This window comes from Camelus dromedarius, chromosome 11 (genome assembly GCF_036321535.1).
Source record: "Camelus dromedarius isolate mCamDro1 chromosome 11, mCamDro1.pat, whole genome shotgun sequence".
Lineage (NCBI taxonomy): Eukaryota > Metazoa > Chordata > Mammalia > Artiodactyla > Camelidae > Camelus > Camelus dromedarius.
In genome coordinates, this window is record NC_087446.1 from 59,425,661 (window position 1) to 59,449,463 (window position 23,803).

General features: G+C 34.1%; 1 protein-coding gene across 4 annotated transcripts in view; it reads right to left on the bottom strand.

Annotated features, from left to right (window-relative positions):
- The window catches only part of MON2 (MON2 homolog, regulator of endosome-to-Golgi trafficking), a 101,205-nt gene continuing 77,402 nt past the window's right edge, over positions 1 to 23,803 (bottom strand). For all 4 annotated transcript variants that reach the window (XM_010989146.3, XM_010989144.3, XM_064491144.1 and 1 more), the window contains 5 exons: positions 21,934 to 21,994; positions 20,686 to 20,809; positions 17,496 to 17,703; positions 12,897 to 12,979; positions 1 to 4,388 (listed from right to left, as the gene is read on the bottom strand). In XM_010989146.3, coding sequence (XP_010987448.2) covers positions 4,225 to 4,388; positions 12,897 to 12,979; positions 17,496 to 17,703; positions 20,686 to 20,809; positions 21,934 to 21,994 — 640 coding nt within the window. In that variant the 3' untranslated portion in view covers positions 1 to 4,224. The remainder of the gene's footprint in view (positions 4,389 to 12,896; positions 12,980 to 17,495; positions 17,704 to 20,685; positions 20,810 to 21,933; positions 21,995 to 23,803) is intronic.

Genomic DNA, 23,803 nt, shown 5'->3' on the forward strand with positions numbered 1-23,803 from the left:
TCTGAAGCCTAATATTTTATTTTTCTAGATAAAAAGAATAAGATTGCAGTATTATATAGCTTTAGAATTTTTCTCCCATCTAGCAAAACTTCACAGAAAGAAGCAGTTGTTCATATATTGCAATAGTTTCCCAAATAATGGCATGGTTTAGCAAATCTTCCCTGGTTGCACTATTTATTGAATGTTAGTTTAAAATAAAATTTAATATAACCACATTTGCAGCAACTGAAAATGGTCTCAAAATTCAAGGGCACAATAAATTTTTTTCTTACCTGAGGGGCTAGAATCAATCCCACAGTGTAAGAATGTTTCAACTGACCTCTGTATCACTCTAAGCTCTAAGCACACAGATACCAAATACACCCAAGAAAGACTGGAGATGAGTATTATTAACATTCTAGGTCTTCTATCAAAGAATACTGCTTTCAAGAGAAAAACAGAAACAGCTGAAATACATGGGCAATATGCTGTCTCGAGTCCTCCTTGAAAGTAGGCACTGTGCAAATATTATAAATCAACAAATAATATTTATATAACATAAATATAAAATAGTTCAAAGTATCTGCCTCCAAAAACAAATAAAAAGCCCTCCCCCAAACGACAAAAAAAACACAACTTTCATAAGCGGATTTTAAAGACCCCCTTTTGATAAAAGTGGTATAATCTCTCTATCCACATAAAAGACATGATTGTTTCAAGTTTAGCTGCTGAATTCATCATATTTGTAGCAATCTCATTTTGTGAGCATCCTGGCTGCTGAATCCTGGGGATTCAGAAAGAAAGCAGGAGCAATAGCCACAGATTACTTTAACTTGCTCAGCCACTGAAATGGCAGGGGGACTTCACCTCCGCAAAAAAAGCAGCAGTGGCCAAAGTAGGAAGGTATTTTCAGAGTCTCATTTAACAGAAAGGCAGCTGGTAGTGGTCCTACCACTAATAGCTCTGTTTCTTTTGAAGAGATCCAGGTGAAATTAGAGGAAAAGAGGCAGAGGATGAAAGAGGATGAAAGGAGAAAACAAATTAGGGGAAAGTAAAAGAAAGGAGATAAGGTGGATATAGAACTTAAAGAAGAAAGAAAGAGAAGATGAAAATGATGCAGGAGGAAAAGGGAGAAAACCATAGAGTCAAAAGTCTCGGCATAGGAATAGCAATAAATTTATCAAACAACATAAATAGTTACCCTAAGAATGTCATTATGAAATCAACTCAAAATTCCAACTCTGTATTGTTTTCTCTGAAGAACGAGTAACTCATTGATTATCATCTCTGTTTCAGGATAAGAAAACAGGCTGTGAAAAGTTAACGTGCGTGAAGTTGAATAGGAGGCAGAGCCTCAGCTCTTCACTGCCTCACAACTAGGCAGGATTATTAAAAAAAAAAGTTAAAAGCGGTTCTAAGCCAGACTTTTATGCATTTTCTTCTTCTTTTGGCACCTAGCAGACTCCTAATACATAAATGTTACAAATATATATAATAAAACTAACAAAATATTAACACTAACTATAAAGAAACTAAATAAGAAACTACAAAATGACCTTTTCTTTTCCTTTTTGGCAGTGGTAGCATTATAGGGAACTAAAAAGTAAGTTATTCAAGTTGAAAATTAGTTTGGTTTCTTTATACTGGAAAAAACAGCTAGAAAAGGACTTGAACCCAATTGTTGGCATATGCCTGTTGTCTAGCCAGCTTTGTAAGATAGGCACTGTCAGTGACAAAAAGTGATTATGCGAGGCTGAAAACTCACTGTATTTATAATACGAATCTCAAAGGACATTATTACTACTGTTTCAGTCCTAGTCATAGTCTCAATTGTGCTATAAAATGATCTCAGCTTCGGGAGCTTCTTTTTTGAATCTCCTAGAATCTAGTAACCTCACACAGCCCGGTTCTTCTAGTCCCTGAAGAAGGCAATTCATACCAAGACAAGCACAATGTAGTAACCTCCCCAGGGGTCAGGATATTTTAGAAAATGCAGCCTTGATTCAAAGGAATGAATTCCTAGCAGTGATTCCTAGGGGTGGCAGGAGATACCCTGGGAGGAAAAATCAGTCAAATTACACCACCTAGGGGGCGGCCCACTTTGCTCATCACTAAGACTGGCACTGATTACCATATTATATGATATTTACACATTCACCACATTTGTGGGGTTTTCTTTTTTTTTTCTGTAGGGCATGGTTCTAGTATTGAAAACTAATACAATAGCTAGAACTACTCACATTATAGCTACATACCCAAGACTCACATTTAACTTTCACTGGAGCATAATTATTCTGATTGCAATTGATCTGCTATTTCTTAAGAATGGACATATTTTTACTTCATGTAAATTCATGGCAATATTTTTAAGGTGTTACTGAATTGGAACACTACCTTCTTATTCTATTTCAATACTTTATCAGTGATATGCAGACGTTTCTAATGCCCAATTTAACATATCCAAATACAGAAAATAAACTAAATATACGGCTTGAATTTTTTTTTACAACTTTCTTAAAGGAAAATGCTGAAGATAGAGTCTAGGAAATGTCATATTTTACCTTAATTTTAGGTGAAATTATAAAATAGAAATTCATTAATGCATGTAAATAAAAATAATATCCCCTCAAAAAAAAGACCTGATCACATGTCTACAGATAACAGTGCAAATTAAATAGACAATTACAACAGCCTCAAAATTGTATCTAATTCATTACTTAATTCTAATATCTTCTTGTAGTTTTATAATTATTCTGGAGAGGCTGAAATTAATAAATTCTATTAAAATCAAAGGCCTTCCAGCATACTAAAATAATACTAAGACTACTATGATTTCTTATGAATAATCATTGTTTTAAACATCTTTGAGTCTTCATATAATTATGAAAATTTAACTCAGGATAAAATTATGACAATACCATAATCCATTAAATAAGGAGTACAGTGAGCTAGGTCAGTCAGCTTTTTAAGAAACAATTAAGTTAATGTACTCAAGAGCACTTTTCTTCTTCACTAAGATAGGAAGGTGAAACAAAATTGGCATTTCACTCCATGACAAAGTTCACTGCACTTTTAAATTCTTCACTATCTCAAAAAATACACTTCTCATTGTTTTAGACTATTACACGTATTTTAAATTTGTGGGTTAGAGCATAGTTATTTTCTTCTTGAGAGGACATACAAAATGGAGCACTGAAATGAACAAAACCTCACGGCAAAATCTTGGGAAATGTGAAATCATCTTGCCTGGGTCATAATTCAAAGACAGTGATAAATGTTGTTAGTCAGTGGGGAAAAAAAAGATCAGTAGAAATATAAAGTATGAAAAGTCTTTAAAATCCAGACAGCAAATATAAAAAGAGACAGACTTATGTGAAATCTGAGAAAGATAATTAAAGAAATGAGGTATGACGGAGTCATAGTGCTACAATATATCCCAACATATTAAGTTAATAATCTATACTTGAAAGTTGCAAAATCAGCAAATCAACTATTTGCTGCTATGTTCACATGACCTTTCTGGTTAGATGTTTAACAGTCACTAAATACACTTAAAATAAGCATTCAGCTAACTTCATGATCATATGGTGAGCATATCTGCCACTTAAGAAGGCAAATTATAAGTAAAAATGTAAGCAAACAATTTTGCATTAATAATAAATACAGCTTCAAGCATTTAACATCAATATTTTAAAAATTTAAATAATAAATGCAGCTATTTTATACAGAACTGTACCATTTATTATACACACAAGTATATCAGTTCCCTTTGTTTACAAAGGCTGGTTATAGACAATATGGAATGTTACAGTACCGTCTTGCATAAAAGTTTAGTACAATTTTGTACTAGAAAAGGGGCTCAAAAACACCAGCCTAATAAATCTGAGTAAATGAAATATCTTTTCTTTCTTTTTAAAAAGTACATCATTAACACATACACCACAAACTGTACATAAGCTCACTTTTAAATCACCAAATGAAGAAACAGTAGCAGGTATGCTGCAGTATTAACCACCTCTCCCATCAGTTTAATTTATTAAAGGCTTGCACTGCTACTCATTCAGGAGCCTTTGTTGACATGTAAGCTTGTAATGTGAACTACTTAACTCAGGTAAGTACAATTTAAAGGAGGCCAACAACAGCTGCCAAGAATTATTTGTGGTAAGAAACGTCCTTCTCACAGAAAACTCACTGAGGAGCAAACATTCTTCAGCTGTCTTTCTTGTTTGAGTTTATTGTAGCTGGTCAAGATTCTCCATTCTGAACTTTGGATGCTGGTGGTTGCATGAAATCCTTAAAAGGAACCAGTGCTTCTTTAAGGGCAGAGCAGACTTCTGAAGATGAGCAGGTGATGCATTCCACTAACGTTGGGTATAAGGCAATTACTTGTGCCCAGGTATTTCCATCAACTGTAATGCAAAAAGTATAAAACCTCAAAAAAGAGTGGATTGGAATAGAAGATTATAACATAAACACAACGCAAAGAAATACAATGCAAAGAAAAAACTCCTGAACAGGGAGATTGTACCTGACACTCCCTCCCTCACCAGCACCCATCAGCCCCACTCCCCATTCTTCTTCTCACCTCCACTCCTTAACCTTTTCTTTTTTTAAACTTTGGGTGACTTCCTGCAGTACTTAATAAGGCATGAGGGAAAAATACACGACCAGTGTGCAGAGTTGTCCATACCAACAAATTTGATAAAGTACATTTTACATGATGCTTCCGTTTGTGAAGGCCTTGGATGCTAACAAAACAGCTTAGAATAATTCAAACCATTGCCACTTTCAGTATAATAGCTAGAGAATAAACTGTACTTTTCAAGAACAATTAGAAACCAATTCCATTTTTATGCAGCTGTATGCTAAATATATATATATCTTAAATGATTTTCCTAGTAATGTCCTTAATGTTGATTTTAACTTCAAATGACCACAAATAACCCACTACACTCTTACACTGTTTGCTAATCTTTAATGTACATGACTAGATTTAAGCTGTAGTGGGAAGGGACATTTCTGCTTCTTCACCACTGTTATGAACAACTAGTACAGTTAAACACTATTTGGTGAATGGACAAATGTTACACCCCAGTTACTTTGTAATTGCCTTATACTCTGAGATCACATATTACATTTCTGTTTTCCTATAAGTACTGTGCATATTATTGAGCACAATGCACAACAAAACCAGATGACAGATTTTTCTTAGTATATGTATATGACACTTTGCAGAACAAATCTCAAATCTGGGAGGCAGTGTAGTATAAAAGAAAGAATACTATGCATAAGGAGCTTTGATTCTTTTCTTCACTCCAATTTATTGAGTGTCAATTAAGTGTCTAAATACCTTTCTGAAATAAGGTAATGCTGGGTGTCCCTGATCAACTCATATAATTTCTTATATGTCAACTTATACTATAGAATAAAGGAATGAGGTTCTCAAACTATTGTTCGAGTTACTTCTTTGAAAAAACCATCGTCAAGTAAGCTTGGCAAATGTATGTATCATCTTCCCTTTTGGGGATTCATAACTCACATGAATTTATTAAAGGCTCAAAGTAAAAGAACAGATCTAACTTTATCCAAGCCAAGGTTTCCAAAATTAATTTCATTATGGAATTTTTTTCCCATTCAATATCTACTGACATCCCTCATCATTAATATTCATTGCTTAGTACATATCTTGGGAAATGCTAAAATGTTCATTTAATCTCTTCTCCACCTAAACAGGGACTTCCTTGGAGTGGAGGTGGGAAGAAGAAAGGGGGAGTGAGGCTGATGGATACTGGTGATGGAGGGAATGTCAGGTGAGAGATGTTCTGCTTTTATCTGTTTTGTATGTTGGAAATCCATTTCAGATTTCAACTGTAAAGAGAATTTTGCTGCTTAACAACAATAACAACAACAAACAGTAAAAACCAATGGTCCAGGTAGTTTCAAACAGTCTGCTCTAGCTGTTGTCTGTAAAACCTTCCACTAATCTTTTAACAAAAGATTACACAGAGAGGACTCTGAGAAATGACCACATAGTAAGTGCCAGGAATCTGTCTACCCACCTAGACAACAATTGAACTGGAAGAATCTGATGTAACTATTTTGGAACTCTGGAGTCTACTGAACCTTTGCAACTTCCAGAGGAAGACTTGGATAGAATACTGAGATTAATTTTTGTCAATCTAAGCCCTTAGCACAGTAGCAGCTACCCATCCCCCACCCCAAGCCGTGTGGTAGGCAGCTGTGTGTGTTCCTGGAGCAGCTTACATGCAGCTTGGGGGAAGTCAGGGTCGGGAAAAAGGACCCTAACTTCCAAATATCAGGGATCTGTGCTCTAAATGTTACTTCTGATCACAGAGGCACAAAAAGGCTTCAACAACAAAAACCAAATAACTCAAAAATGGGCAAAGGACTTGAATACGTATTTCTCCAAAGAAGATATACAAATGACTGATAAAGCACATGAAAAGATGCTCAACATCACTAATCATTAGGAAAATGCAAATCGAAACTATAATGAGATACTGCCTCATACTTAATAGAATGGCTACTATAAAAAAAAAAAAACAGTAATCAACATGTGTTGATGAGGATGTGGATAAAACAGAAAGAATGCTTGTTCACTGCTGGTGGTAATGTAAAATGGTACAGCCACTGTGGGAAACGGTATGGTGGTTCCTCAAAAAATAAAAAATAGATTTTACCATATGATCCAGCAATTCCACTTCTAGGTATATACCTCGAAGAATTAAAATCAGAGTCTCAAAGAGATATATGTACATTCAAGTTCACAGCAGCATTATTTACAACAGCTAACACATGGAAGCAACCCAGGTGTCCACCAATAGATGAATGGATGTATATAGATATATACACACACAGTGGAATATTATTCAGCCTTGAAAAAGACAAAGGCACACATAAGACAGCTAAACAACATGAGCTAAGTGAAATAAGCCAGTCACAAAAAGAATACCGTATGCTTCAACTTATATGGGGTACTTAAAGCAGTCACAACTCATAGAGATAGGAAGTAGAATGGTGGTTACCAACGACTAGGAGAAGTGGAGAATGGGGAGTTATTGCTCCATGAGTATAAAGTTTCAGTTACAAGATAAAAAGAGTTATGGACATGGATGGTGATGATGGTTGCCAACATTGTGAATGTATTTAATACCACTGAAAAAATAGTTATGAATGTAAGTTTGTTATATTTATTTCTTACTGTAATAAAAGAATCAGAAAAAAAAGATTGCATAGATTGAAAGCTATCTAGGTTGGCCTAGATATAGAGTCAACTGATCAAACTTATTTTTGGTATATTACAGGAAAATACAAAAATACATTATTTAAGATAACACCTTAACCCAGGGGAAGCTACTCAAATTTCTTAAATTAAAATATGTTTTAAAACTAACCATAGATACTGACAGGCATATGCAGAATAGATAAACAAGATTATGCTGTATAGCACAGGGAAATATATACAAGATCTTGTGGTAGCTCACAGCAGAAAAAAAAGTGACAATGAATATATGTATGTTCATGTATAACTGAAAAATTGTGCTCTACACTGGAATTTGACACAACATTGTAAAATGACTATAACTCAATTAAAAAATTAAAAAAAAAACTAACCATAGATCTTAATGGGTATTTTGGACCTAACTATCAGTAACAATGAAAAAGCTGTATGCATTGATATGGAAGAATTTCCATGATGCTCGTGATGTGGAAAAAAATAAAGAGCGTTCAGAACAGTAGCTATAATATGAGGCTATTATGCATATTCATTCATGCTAAAAACTGGGAGCATATTGGAGTACAGTTGACTTTTGAACAACCACAGGTCTGAATTGTGCAGATACACTTTTACACGGACTTTTTTCAACAGTAAATACTACAGTGCTACACAGTTCCTTATTGGTTGAATCCAAGGATGCAGAACCCCAGATATAAAGGAACCATGTATGTTATACATGGATTTCTGACTGCTTGGAAGGTTGGCACTCCTAATCCCTGCGTTGTTCAAAGGCCAACTGTATACATTTTGTATTTACATGATAAACTTATGGAAGGATCCACAAACTAATAAAAACGTTTGCTTGTGATAAGGTAAGAACCAATCAGGTACTGAATAGGGAAAAGACCAGCTTAAAACTTTTCCCTGTGTATCTTTCTATATTTTTGAATTTTTAAACCATGTGTATGTTTACGACCTATTCAAATTTTTAACTAAAGAGCAACTAAAATGATAAATACAAAATTCCTCTAAACTAAGTAAGTCCAACAAATGCCTCCTCTCCCACTAGAAAACCTAAAATAAATAACAAACATTCTAAACAAATGTCGGGTGTACACTGGTTCCAAACCTTGTAGTCATCCCCTTGAATTAACTCTGGACTGGCTATGAGGAGTCCAACATATTTCTGCCAGGAAGGCCTGGCTTTCTCTAAGTTATCTTCATTTTTTCTGTTTCTTAATGAAACTTATCATACTGTTTTAATATGTTATTATATCATCATTTATGGTTACATCTAATTTAAATCTTCATTTCATATGCCCAGAGGCATAATTCAAACTCTCTTAAACAATTTTTAACACTAATTTCGTTAGATCATCTATCATTACTACACTGCCCTATCCATGGCCCATTGACTCTGTAAAAAAAAGGTTACTGAGTTTTCCCTCTCTTTTCTTCCTTTATAAAAATTCTGGGTTTTTTGACAGCTGTTAAAGGATCATAAAAAATAATGCAAGTACTATGCACTGAAATATATTTTCTGTATTTAATATGTCTATGGCAATAATATGAAAAAATAGAGACTTTCCTGCTTATTTCTTAAGTACTATCTATTTCTAAGAATTAGTTCTATCCTTTTATCTACTAAAGATTTTACTGGTCTCCAAGGAATCAATTCATGGTTTCCCTCTCTGAAAAAAATCAACCAGAACATTTTATTAAGATAACTCAAATTTGAACTTCATGGGATACATTAAGGACGCTGCTCCAGGATTTTTCTTAGAAATTCTACCCCTCCCTTGGGTTGAATATATATACAAGTCTACTGCCTCTTAATATTTAGTACCATATTCACCCTTTCTAGGCCAAAGTAACAATCGGTGAATTTTGAAAAGAGAAAATCATGTATTTAATTATATAACAAGTGACAAGAACAAATATCCTGTGACTCACTTATTTTTTCCTGGTTATTAAAGGTAATACTGCTTAAAGCGCCAGTCTGCCAAGGTGCTTGTGCCAGAATGTAAATAAACACACTTCTTTCTATAACAAAGTCTTGTTGTATGAAAAAAGAAAAAAAGAATCAGCTGAACCAGTGTGCTTAGTCACAACTGACTTAGACTCTGATGCCAGCTCTTTATCTTTTCCTGAACCAGTAACAAACTCTTAAGACCTGTGGCTGGTCCAAAAAACCACACTTTGGGTAGCAATGTTGTAAAGGATTCAAAATAGAATAAAACATGATCCAAAAAGCCTCTCGAGAATTTTACTCTTTAAGGGGAGTGAGTCATATACATGCATAACTGTAATTGAAGGAGAGTGCTTTAAGACAAAGGCACACAAAATAGAGCTGCAAATTCACTGAAAAAAGAAATCACTCACCTTTAAGGAATAAAAACAAGGCTTAAAAGTGGTGTGGTATCTGAGCAGGGTGGATTTAGGCAGGAGAATGAAATGAGCAAAGGATTGGGAATGCTTGGGTAAACTGTGAATTTCAGTTTGGTGGGAGAGTAGGGTATATGAAGTTTAGTGGGAAATAAAGCATGAAGAGAGTAGAGTCAGAAAGCAGTACTCTATGTATTTGGTAGGTAATGGTAAAGGAAAAGATTATTTTGTTTTGTTTTACAAGGATGGAAAAATGAATGACCAAAGTTACACTTTTGGAAAAGTCATTTCTGGCATTAGTGTAAAGAAGAGATTGTATAAATGAGTAACAGAAAGGGGAAACAAATGAGAAAAGACAGTAAAAATGATTCCTGGTTATTTATACAGCTTATATCTATACAATAAGTCAGTACAAATGCAGAAAAGAGGCCTTCCACAATCCAAAAAAGTCAGTCATGTTTTACATTAAAAATAGATAAGTTACAAATGGTCTATGCAATACCCTGAATTCAGACCAATTTAGTTTAAAAAAAAAAAGTCAGCCAGAGAGTGAAGTCAGCGTCAGCGTGGTGTGAGAGGCTCCCTTTGTCTCTTCCCTTCTTCAATCTACCACCAGTAAAACAACCATAACTCAACAAAAGTGTCTCTGCCCAATACACCGGGGTTCCAGAGAATTCCACACATCTGTACATCTGTACATAAGGGTGGGTGTACTGAAACACACAGAGGAGGCAGATCTGGGGTAACAGTGCAGGTGGTGCCTGAAATCCTGGATCTCCAGCCCCAGCAGCTGAACCCACAGCCCCAGAAAACCTAACAGCAGTGGGGGAGGTGACGCACATTACTCGGGCTTCTCAGCCACAGCTGTGGCCGAGGCTATGGGGAACCAGACCACACCAGGGCTTGGGACGTCATCCCTCTAGTCATGGAGGCACACATGACACTGGCTCATCTGCCCACAGCAGCAGCATCCATGAAACTGATAACTCCGGATGTGGCAGAAGGACCCAGAACCCCAGCTCCACAGATCATCCATCCCCTTGCCCCACTGCAGTGGACCCAGAAGCATGGACCCAGGAGATCCTGGACATGGTGGAGACCCTGCTATCCCAGTGCCTTAAGCAGCGATGCCAGTGACAGCAGCAACACTGGCAGCAGCAAGGTACCAGCAACCCCATAAGCATAAGCAGTGACAACAAGGACACCAGGCAACACTCCTACAAGAGACAGTAGAGGGTGGAAAGTGCCAGTTCTCAAAAATAACCACAGGCAGCTCAGGTAAGACAAACCAAAAACTTGTGCTACAGTGCCACCTACTGAAAAACTAAAGAAAGGCCTCTAATTACTAACCTGTTAAATAGAATCAAATCAAAAAGAAGCTTTACTAAAGAAAAAAGGTGTTTGTTACCTCAAATATATCGGCAGAGGAACATCTCATCAAGCACCATGAAAAACGACAGTAATAAGGTACCACAAAAGAAAATGACCTTTCTCCAGAAACCAAACTTTACTGTAATCTAACTGATAGAATTCAAAATAGCTGTCATAAAGAGATTCAACAAGCTACAAGAAAACCCAGAAAAGCAGTTCGATGAGCTCAGGAATAAAATTAACGAACAAAGAAATATGTTACCAAAGAGGCTGAAACTCTAAAAAAGAACCAAACAGAAATTCTGGAGCTGAAGAACTCAATAAACGAGATGAAGAATGCCTAAGAACATACTGGAAACAGAGTAGACCACATGGAAGACAGAATTAGCTAGCTCAAAGGTAAAAACTGAGAAATCATACAGGTAGAAGAGGACAGAAAACGAAGATATAAGAAAAAGTGAAGAAATTTTACAAGAACTAACCCAAGCAGACAGAAGAGAAGGGAGTAGAGAGTTTATTTAAAGAAATAATACCTGAGAACTTTTTAAACCTGGGGAAGGAACTGGATATTCAAGTCCATGAAGCTAAGAGAACACGTCAATGCAAACAGACTTTCTCCCAGGACACATTATATTAAAACTAAAAAAATCAATGACAAAGAAGGAATTTTAAAGGCATCTAGGGAAAAAAGTGGTAACCTACCATTAGGTAACCCATTAGACTATCAGCAGATTTCTCAGCAGAAATTCTACAAGCCAACAGAGAATGGAATGACATACTCAAAATATTGAAAGATTAAAAACTATCACCCAGGAATACTCTATCCAGCAAAGTTCTCCTTCAGAAATGGAGGAGAAACAGTCTTTCCCAGACAAACAAGCTAAGGCAGTTCATCAACCCCAGACTGCCTTACAAGAAATGTTGAAAGGAGCCCTTCCACTTAAAATGAAAAGGTCAAAGTACACAAAACACTGAATAAGATGATAAATACAGACAGAATCTTTCAAATACTTCATTACAAAATAAAGGTTGAAGGGGGAAAAGCAGTAAAAATAACTTTAGCTATTTCAATTTGGTAACAAATTCATCAAAGGATGAATGGATAAAGAAGATATGGTATGTGTATATATATTATATACACACATATATACACACACATACATATATATACATACACATATATACATATACACACACACACACAATGAAATATTACTCGACCACGAGAAAGAAGAAAATCCTGCCATCTGAGATAATGGGGTGGACCCAAGGGCATTCATTATGCTAAGAGAAATGTCACACAGAGAAAGACAAATACCGCCTTTATGTGGACTCTAAAAAAGCTGAACTCATAGAAACAGAAAGTAGAATGGTGGTTGCCAAGGTCTGGGAGGGATGGGGAAATGAGCAGTTGGTCAAAGGGTACAAACTTCTAGTTATAAGATGACTAAGTTCTGGGCATCTAATATACAGCATGGTGACTACAGTTAATAATACTGTATTATATACTTGAAAATTGCTAAGAGTAAATTTTAAATGTTCTCACCACAAAAAAAGAAATGATAATTATGTGATGTGAATGAGGTGTGAGTGAAAATCACCATGGTAAACATATTGCAATATAAAAGTGTACCAAATCCACAAGTTGTGTATTTTCAACTTAATGCTACATGTCAACTATATCTTAAAGCTGGTGGGGAAAAAAGTCAAATTTGTTTGAAATAAGGAAAATAGTACAAAGTAATTTTACTTAATTGACATACTAATGGACCTGATGCTTTGCTATCATAAGGTCTGGGGGAAAAAGCCTTATAGCTGTTATGTTCCTAAAATTCAGTTAACTTAATAACAATACAAAAATACATTGCAAATAGAACAAAAATGTTGTGAGTTTAGAATAACTGAGTTTCTAAGCACTTACCATTTTCAGGCTGAGTTTTCTTAAGTGAATCAATGAGAGTACTGACTGCTTTTAAAACAAATATGATTTCTGTTACTTGTTGTCTGAAAAAAAAGATGGGAAATTATTTCCATCAAGATTTTAAAATATGTATTTTTTTTACTAAGTTACATAAATGGACATACTTTAGAAAATACTGAACACAAGATAATGTAAAGTTGATATAGTTTTAAATTCTTATAAAAGAAAATCATTTCATTAACACCTACTTCAGTGTGCAAATAAGATTTATAGTTAATACATCACATTAACAAGAGAAAGGACAAAAACCACATGATCATCTCAATAGATGCAGAAAAAGCATTCGCTAAAATTCAACACCCATTTATGATAAAAACTCTCACCAAAGTGGATATAGAGGGGACATATCTCAACATAATAAAAGCTCTATATGACAAACCTACAGCCAGCATAGTACTCAACAGTGAAAAACTCAAAAGCTTCCCACTAAAATCTGGGACAAGACAAGGCTGCCCACTATCACCACTCCTATTCAACACAGTCTTCGAAGTCCTAGCCACAGTAATCAGGCAAGAGAGAGAAATAAAAGGGATCCAAACTGGAAAAGAAGAGGTTAAAGTGTCACTATATGCATATGAGATGATACTATATATAGAAAACCCTAAAAGTTCCACACAAAAACTACTAAAACTAATCGAAGAATTCAGCAAGGTAGCAGGTTACAAGATTAACGTTCAAAAATCAGTTGCATTTCTTCACACTAACAATGAATCAACAGAAAAAGAAAGTAAAGAAACAATCCCCTTTAAAATAGCACCCAAACTAATAAAATTACCTAGGAACAAATCTAACCAAGGAGGTGAAAGACTTACACATGGAAAACTATAAACCACTGGTGAAGGAAACTAAAGAAGACTTGAAAAAATGGAAAGATCTCCCATGCTCCTGGATTGGAAGAATTAATATTGTTAAAATGGTCACACTGCCCAAGGCAATCCCTATCAAATCACCCAGGACATATTTCACAGAACTACAACAAATCATAATAAAATGTATATGGAACCACAAAAGACCTAGACTTGCCAAAGCATTACTGAAGAAAAAGAAAGAGGCTGGAGGAATAACTCTCCCAGACTTCAGACAATACTATACAGTCATCAAGACAGCATGGTATTGGTACAAAAACAGACATATGGACCAATGGAACAGAACAGAGAGCCCAGAAATGAACCCACAAACTTTTGGTCAACTAATCTTTGACAAAGGAGGCAAGAATATATAATGGAATAAAGACAGTCTCTTCAGCAAATGGTGTTGGGAAAACTGGACAGCAGCATGTAAATCAATGAAGCTAGGACACTCCCTTACACCATACACAAAAATAAACTCAAAATGGATCAAAGACTTAAACATAAGACAAGATATAATAAATCTCCTAGAAGAAAACATAGGCAAAACATTATCTCACATACATCTCAAAAATGTTCTTCTAGGGCAGTTTACCCAAGCAATAGAAATAAAAGCAAGAATAAACAAATGGGACGTAATTAAACTTACAAGCTTCTGCACAGCAAAGGAAACCGTAAGTAAAACAAAATGACAACCTACAAAATGGGAAAAAATTTTTGCAAACGATGAAACCGACAAACGCTTGATCTCCAGAATATATAAGCAGCTCATACAGCTTAGTAAGAAAAAAACAAACAACCCAATCCAAAAATGGGCAGAAGACCTAAACAAGTAATTCTCCAAGGAAGAAATACAAATGATCAACAGGCATATGAAAAAATGCTCAATATCACTAATTATCAGAGAAATGCAAATCAAAACTACAATGAGGCATCACCTCACACCAGTCAGAATGGCCATCATTCAAAAATCCACAAATGACAAATGCTGGAGAGGCTGTGGAGAAAAGGGAACCCTCCTACACTGCTGGTGGGAATGCAGTTTGGTGCAGCCACTGTGGAAAACAGTATGGAGATTCCTCAAAAGACTAGGAATAGACTTACCATATGACTCAGGAATCCCACTCCTGGGCATATATCCAGAAGGAACCCTACTTCAAAAAGACACCTGCACCCCAATGTTCATAGCAGCACTATTTACAATAGCCAAGACATGGAAACAGCCTAAATGTCCATCAACAGATGACTGGATGAAGAAGAGGTGGTAAATTTATATAATGGAATACTATTCAGCCATAAAAATGACAACATAACGCCATTTGTAGCAACATGGATGTCCCTGGAGAATGTCATTCTAAGTAAGTAAGCCAGAAAGAGAAAGAAAAATACCATATGAGATCACTCATATGTGGACTCCAAAAAAAAAAAAAGAAAAACAAAAAAAACATAAATACAAAACAGAAACAGACTCCCAGACATAGAATACAAATTTGTGGTTGCCAAGGGGGCAGGGGGTGGGAAGGGACAGGCTGGGATTTCAAAATTTGTAGATACTGAAAGGCACATGCAGAATAGATAAACAAGATTATACTGTATAGTACAGGGAAATATATACAAGATCTTGCGGTAGCTCACTGCAGAAAAAAATGTGACATTGAATATATGTATGTTCATGTATAACTGAAAAATTGTGCTCTACACTGGAATTTGACACAACATTGTAAAATGATTACAACTCAATAAAAAATGTAAAAAAAAAGATTTAAAATTATGCCATGTGTATTTTTTACTAAGTTATATAAATAGACATACTTTGGAAAATACTGAACACGAGACAATGCAAAGTTAATATAGTTTTAAATTCTTATAAAAGAAAATCATTTCATTAACATGTACTTCAGTGTGCAAATAAGATTTATAGTTATTCTAACTATAAGTTATCAACATTAAAATGGGGAGAAAGGCACTCATCTACTCATATAAATCTAAATTTATTTGTCAGATATTTCATTAACTACTTAAAAGTAAAACAATATATAAGATATGCTTTTACAATTTCTACAAGTTTTTTTTTTTTTTTAACTAATTAGTACAAAAGGGACTTGCCAAAGTTTAAATGGAAATAAAGACTACTATTACCTCCTGGCACATATTTCATCACGCTGTCAAAAGTATCTTTAAAATTATAACAGTACTTATTTAACCTTATAATATAACAAGTAAGAAATAGGCTCAAAATCAATCCGAAGGTGACACTATTTGAGACATCAGCAATGAAGAATGAGCTTGGAGTAAAGGATCCATAAGAGTAGGTTGACTTCCTTCTTTCTCCTGCAGAAATCGCTCTTCTACCCTCCAGTCTTCCCCTACACCCTAACCCTAATCTGTGTTATCATTCAACAGATAAGACTTTCCTAATACCACGACAGGGTACTATTCCAAGCCTCCTTTTGTAAGTATTTTATTGTGTTGCAGTGTAGTGTTTTAGAAAATAATGTAGTAATACTGCAAACATAGGATGATACACTGTAACAACTATAAGACTCAATTTAAAAGCAATAGAGTAAACAAAACAAAAATAAAGGAAAAGTTGCTTTCTGAAATCAAATATCTTATAATCTAATGAAAATAATCCAAACAAAGCAACATACAAAACCAAAAATTTTTAAGAAATCAAACTACTATGTTATTATTTTTTCATTCATCAAATGGCAAATAATTTTAAACTGCCAAAACTTGAGGAAAAAGGATGTTCAATATTCCTGGGATAATATAAATTAGCAGAAGTCTCTAACGGGCAATATGTAATACATATCAAACTTTTTAAACTGTCTGAATCTCTTGACAGGTCAATGCCAACTCTGGGGATTTATTCTAAGTAACTAAGAAAGTACACAAAGATTCAGGGTTAGTGATTAACCTTTTCAATACTACCTTATAAGATGGGACCCACAATGATTTTTCTCTTTCCTGACTTTGATAATTTTGTCTTCCAATATTGTTTTCTATTTGCTTCATTTGCTTTGCCTTAAACTCTAACTTCCACATTAAAAAATAGATTGGCAACATAACCCTAATTCATGATTGCATTTTTTGATAAATTCTGATCTATACCCCAACTTTGATTAGCTTTGGTTTAGCAGAAAGACCCAGAGCCCCTTTACCTGGCATGGCTTGACTAAATGAGAAGCAAAGCACTTCGGATACAAGGACTTAATAAAGCAAACTAGATGAAAAGAAGATCTGAGATATGGCAGAGAACTTACGGAGAAACCTACAAATGATTATAAAACAAACTAGGAAGTTCAGAGAGTATGATTTATCTATTATTTTCTCTCTAGAGAGATCCACAGTCATGTGTTCATACAGATCCACAAGTCCTTACCCAGAAATCCTTGAGAACATGTATTTTAGACTTTGATTTCTTTTCAAATTCAAGTAAGTAATTTGGTATATAAATCATATGTTACTTACTCTCCACAACTAGTCTGGAAAGCACCGCATGATAAACACATTGATATATCTGCAGCAAACTTTGGAAATTTACATTGTATGGACTAAAAATTATAAACAGCCTCAGGTTAAGTTCAGATCACCTATGAAAACACTTGATTTTCAGAGCTTTTTAAAAAAATTATTAACTATGAGAGTTAATTCCTTCTTTAATTAAAAAATATACATATACATGTACCTTGGAAGAGGGCATTTACCACTTAATCTTTCATCCTCTATATAACGATGTAGTACGTCTTGAGACCTCTTTAGAAGCACTGAGAGTGCCATTCGTGAAATGTAGCCTTCTTGAGGTGTTGTGACTTTATTACTGAAGGAAAACTGGAGCAATGTTTCAAAACACATTTTAGAAAATTCTTCTCTCAAACGAATATCAATCTCTGCTTCTGTAGAATTAACAATTTTTGATGGTTAATACAATGCGCTAATACACCTTAATGATACAACTCTTAGGAAACTAGGAATAGAAGGAAATTCCCTAACTGATAAAAAGTATCGTGAAAAACTTAGAGGTAATAGCATGTATATAAATATACATATATATGTGTCAAACAGACAATTTTCCCCCTTGCAAGATCAAAAACAAGGCAAGGCTGTCCACTCTCATCTCTGGAACTCAACATTCTCCTCGTCCTGGTCTTTTTAGCCCCTTCAACAGCACTGCAGAATACCTCTCAACAGTCTTCTACATGGTCAAGTTAGGAATAATCTGTTTCTTTCTTCCATTCTCTTTTTCTCTTGGCAACATCTTCCCTGGACCCTGCCCTCAGCTCCAGTCTGGACTAGTTGCTCTCTGGACACGCTGTCCAGCTATATCCTAGAACTAGTCTTTGACATCACCCTGTGAGTTGTTTTTATTCTTTCTTGTGTTGTATCTTTCTAGATCTCATGCCTTCCCTTTTCTTGATGTACTCCTTTGTTTTCACGGGGCAAATTCTGCAGTACCTGAGAAGGAGTGAATGGGAAGCAGAAATTTTAAGACCTCGCATTTCCAAAAATGTCATTTTACTGTGGTACTGAAAGTGGGGTTCCTAGGCAGCATCAGCATCGCCAGAGAACATGTTAGAAATGCAAATTCTCATGCCTCACTGCAGACCTACTGAACCAGAAACTGTGGGTTTAGATCATGGAAATGGCTTCCCTCTAGGTGATTATAATGCATGCTAACATTTGAGAACTACCATTCTACATTCCTACTTGGCCAACAGTGGGCCTAGGTATAAAACTCTATGTTAAAAATCTTTTCCATTTATAACTCAGAAACCACAGCCTTTCAGCATCTTTCAATCTTTCAGCATCCAGTGTTGCTACTGAGAATTCCAATGTCCTTTTGCTACAACTCTTCTGTGTTAAACCTTTTTCTTTTCTTTCTGAAATCTTTTAGCATCTTCTCTTTATCCCTAATATTTTGATATTTCATGATGACAGGCCTTATTGTGAATCTTTTTTCCTTCCCTTTTCTGGGTACTTAGTGACCACTTTTAATCTGCACATTTATATCTTCAGTTTGTTTCTTTGATAATTTTCTCTCCTAGCTTCTCTCTATTCTCTCTTCCTGGAAGACCTATTGTCGGACATTAGATCCCTTGGATTCATTTTATTTCTTTCTTTTCATATTGTCCACTTGTTTGTCTTTGCTTTACTTCCAACCCTTGATTGAACTTATGTCAGCTATCATATTTTTAGTTTTTATGCGCACCTTCATGTTCTGATTGCTCCGTTCTAATAGCATGTTTCTTGTTTCATGAATGTAAAATCTTTTATCTCTCTGAGCATCCTAATTATAATTGTATTTTTAAAAAATAAATGTTTTCGATGGTTCTGCATATTATCTCTTTCTTCCCAGTTTCTTTTACCCCCTTTTCATTTGTTTTGGTCTTTCTCTTTCATGTTGGAGGATTTCCTCAAATGTCTGTGAGCTCTGGCTGTCAGATCAAACTTAAGAGCAGGGGACCAAAAATAATCACTGGAACCTCTGTGTTTATAGGTCAGTCTTGTTTATTAGCAAGAAAGGATTTGTATGTTTATGCTTAAAGAAAACTCCAAGTTAAAGCTGAGAAAATTGTGTCCTATGGCAAAGTCACTGGTAGAATGTACCTGTGCCTTCTTTATCTTGGTACATTTAATATTATAAATGGTAAGAGCTATTGTCAGAAAACTGCTAGAAAAAGTACACACGGTCACTCGGTAGTCCTCATTTAACTTAGAATATTTATATCTAATTAAAATATTGTTCTTAAAGTATATTTCATGAAGATTTATCTATATTTTTTAATATTCTTAATAAAAAGTTGACTATATTAAGATAAGTGGACTTCAAAGTTTTTTTCTTTGAGGTTCCTATGTTTGTTAAACTCACACTTTACCAGATAAATTTTAAAAATTATCTGGGCTAGGAAAAAGAACCAGCTTATGAAGTAAGCAGTGTGAGAAACCTCTCGTGGTCAGACTGTACACTTAAATGCTCTTGACAGTGTTCATCACAGTTTAGTAGGTTAGTTACATCTCCAGTAAATTCTGGGGAGTAAGGATACACATGGTACAAGTTTAGAATTTTTTAATCATCTTACCAAAAAAAAAAAAATCACATTATGATGACACAATTACATTTAACACTTGACCACAGGTTTAAAAAAGAGAAATAATAGCAAAAAGCAACTTATTATATATCATCTCCCAATAAGTTGGCATGATATAATCAAAAGAAGCATGTAGTTCTTTTCATGGATAAACTTTGGTCTCCAGCCTTAAGACTGTGGGTAATTTTTCAACCTTTCTAAACCCATTTCCCCTTCTGTCATATGGTAGAATCTATCCTTACAGAAATGTTGTGAGGAATGAGATTAATATTCTAGCATAACATCCTACACATAGTAGTCATTCATTAAATGTCAGTTCCCTTAACAAATATTGACATCTTTTTTTTTTCAATGGACTAATAACTCTGTAATTTATAATCCTGAGGTTGGTATTAATATTTTCATTTTACAGATGACAAAACTGACAGTTAACCAATTACTAAGTTTTAACCAACAGATTAATCAATTACTAAGTGACAGAATATAGACTCATTACCTCCCCATAATCCATAACTTCACAAAACTGGTAACTTATTTCGGCCTGCAATGATTTAGCTGGATTCTGTAACTGCTTTGAAATTTAATTCATCACACATAATGCACAGAAAATTCACCACATTTTCCCCTCATAAAACTTAATGTTCTATATCACATTCTTAAAAATTACTTTGCCATTCTTCTGTTTACATTTACCATAGTCGTAGGGGTAAATATTTCTACAGTTAGCTTCTTCAAAAGTATTTCAATACTTACTAACATTTTTTTTAAAAAATCACTGAAATAACATACCTGTAAATGAAGACGACTGAGAATGTATTGAGCCCTTATTAAGCATAGTCATTATTTGACCAACAAATTCCTTAGGAATAAAATTGGCATAAGGCAGTATCTCAGTGCTGATAAGCTGAACTACCTAAAAGCAAAGAGGCAAATTCAAAGGCATTTTTTTTTCCCTCAAAAGAGACTGATGTAAATGATAATTTCTAGAGTAAAATTTAAATTTTATTTTACAGGAAAATCAGTTAAAGAATCTTAATAGAACTACAGAAGAATTTTAATGTTAACATGCAGGATAATTAGTCTGTTTCCCTCATCTGCTTTAGTAAATAACTTTATTACAAAATAGTCAATACTATAAACTGTTTACTATACAACAACCTTAACAAATTTTGATCTTCAACACCATAAAAGCAAAGAGCCTTCTAGAGAAAAAGTCAGTATATGAAATGGATCCATATTAGAATAAAATATCCAAAACAGGGTTAAGAATAAGACTTAAATCACCTTTTAGAGCCATAAAAATGAGATATTAAGAGGAAGTAAAGTTATATTCATTTTTGTTAAATAGTTTATTTCTTATATATAATGTGTCATTTTGACTTTTGCAGGAAAAGAAGAAAAGTTTGAAGCAGAGTTTTATAAGAGTTAATATAGCAATGGGACAAAAGGCAATATTTAGCATCTATATATGATATTTATGCTTTTCATGTACACTTTATTTAATAATTAATTTGACTTATTTAAAGGTCCCCTATCCTACTTCAAAGGAAAAAAATTTAAAGCAAACCCCCAATAAAAAAACCCACAGTCAACTACTTCTTTAAATTCCATTTATATCAGCAAAATATATTCTTTAAAAAACACTTATTTGCTTCTACAGTTGGTTAAAACAGAAAATTCTAAGCAACTTATTGATTAATTTGAACTACAAACATCTGATTTGTCAAACTGTAAAATAGGCTCTCAAATGCATGTTCACTGACTGATGGATTTATTTTACTAAATCAGCTGCTTTTTAAAATTATTAAATGGACATAACTAGTACCTACACAACATGCACAAAGCACAGAGCTGTAAGAAAGTCATTTTTAAAATGTCAGTGCTTTAAAAATTAAACTTTAACCTTTCTGAGAGTTTTAATGCTTTTAGGTTCAAGCTCAACCTATTACTTTATTTTAGCAACTTTACAGTTTCAACATTTCAACTATTTGGTTTTCAGTAATAGTTACAGGAAAATGTTTTAAATAGGTTCCTTACCTCAACATCAATACTTTCGTTTCTTTGAAATTCTTGAATAGAGAGGTTATCTGGAGGTATGCTAAAAAATAAACAGAAAACTTCATTTATAAAGGTAAAATGCTTCCTGGAAATACAAACAGAAAATAAACAAACAGATTCAAATGTCAAAAAAATATTATTTTCTCACCCAAGTTAGGAATATTATCATTTATTTAAAAGAACAGTATTTTTAATTAAAGTAATTAGTATAAATGACTAAGCTAATCACAAACATAAAATTCTAGCTACAAAAATAGTTGGTCCAATCATGAACAAAATAAAATCTGAAGAGCTAAACTTCTTTCAGTACTATGAATGAAAAACAAGGAAAACATATTATCATCTGGAGTTACAGCAAAAATTATCACTGTGACAAAATCTGAATTCACTTATTCTGCCAGTGATTTAACAGAGCGTTGGTCAAGATGTTGTATTATTCACTCAGAGACAGCCCATTAACCATTAGTTTGTAATAAATATGATATGTTATGTCTCTTTACAATAAAAGAGAACATCTGAAGAGGACTGATTCAGACTTTCTAAAGTAGAAAATTATTCCAACAAGATCAGAATAAATCAACAGTTCTGAGAAAACCAAAGCGAATTCTAGACCCTGTGGCTCTTAAGAATGAGCAGTAAAGTGCTATTACACTCATGAAACAGTGAAATATTAAGCACTCAAAAACAGCTGAGAATAGAATGGTGATGATTATTGCAATAATAATGACAGGAAAAATCAGAGATGAAGCCACTGCATTAACAGTTTTATGTGTATTATCTCTCACGTTCCCACAGTAACCACATGTATTATCATGTAATTGACAGAAGAGGAAACTGAAGCTTCAAATGTAGCTAGTAATATGACCAAGAACACACTGCAAATAAATGACAAGGCCACAATTTAAACCGAGACTTGTATAATATTTGAGCCTAGGTTCTTTTCTTTTATAAAAGTTATAAATGTAAAAACAGTATTATCACATTTAGATTTAGAGGTATAGTAAACAGTTTTGTATCTAAAGTGGTTTTTGCTCTATTTGGTATTACTTAGTTTATCTAATCACATGTATTAAAATACACACACATACATAGACAAATACCAACTGGCTAACTACCAACTAAAAAAAAGTTTATTAAGAACATACAGTAATGATATTAATCATTGGGATCATATATCAGAAACACTGAACTGCATTTTTAAAATATAATGAGGGAAGAGAGTAGCATACAAAGCTAAAAACTGAAAGGTTCCCTCCTCCTAATCCTAATGATCAATAAAATCGGAAATTTATTCGATTGTGCACAGGTTGAATACTCTCACCTCAGAACCCAACCTATTGGGTATTTATTTTAATTTATAGTTAGTATCCTTACTAGATACTGAAAGCATATCAAAAAAATTGAGCTTTAAAAAAAACGCAGATTATTAACAGAATTTACCTATAAATTAAAGGGAAATAGTCAATATTATAGGTACAAATGGGCCATAAAAGATCCTTAAATTCTCTAAGTTTTAGCAGTATAGTATTCAGTGATTTTTTTTAATTTACGAATTTTTATTCGAAATAAAAGAGACTTCAAACTGATAAATATTATTTGTATTTTTCATCAGTTCTCTCTGTATGTTACATTAAAATTATTTTTTGAGATATAATTCTTTCACCATAAAATTCACTTTTAAATTGTATAATTCAGTGCTTTTTAGTATATTTGCAAAGTTGTGCAATGATCATCATTTCTAATTCTAGAATATTTTCATCACCCCCAAAAGAAACTTATTAGTTGTCACTCCCCACTCTACCCTCCTCCCACCTCTGGTAACCATTAATCTAATCTCTGTCTCTATGGA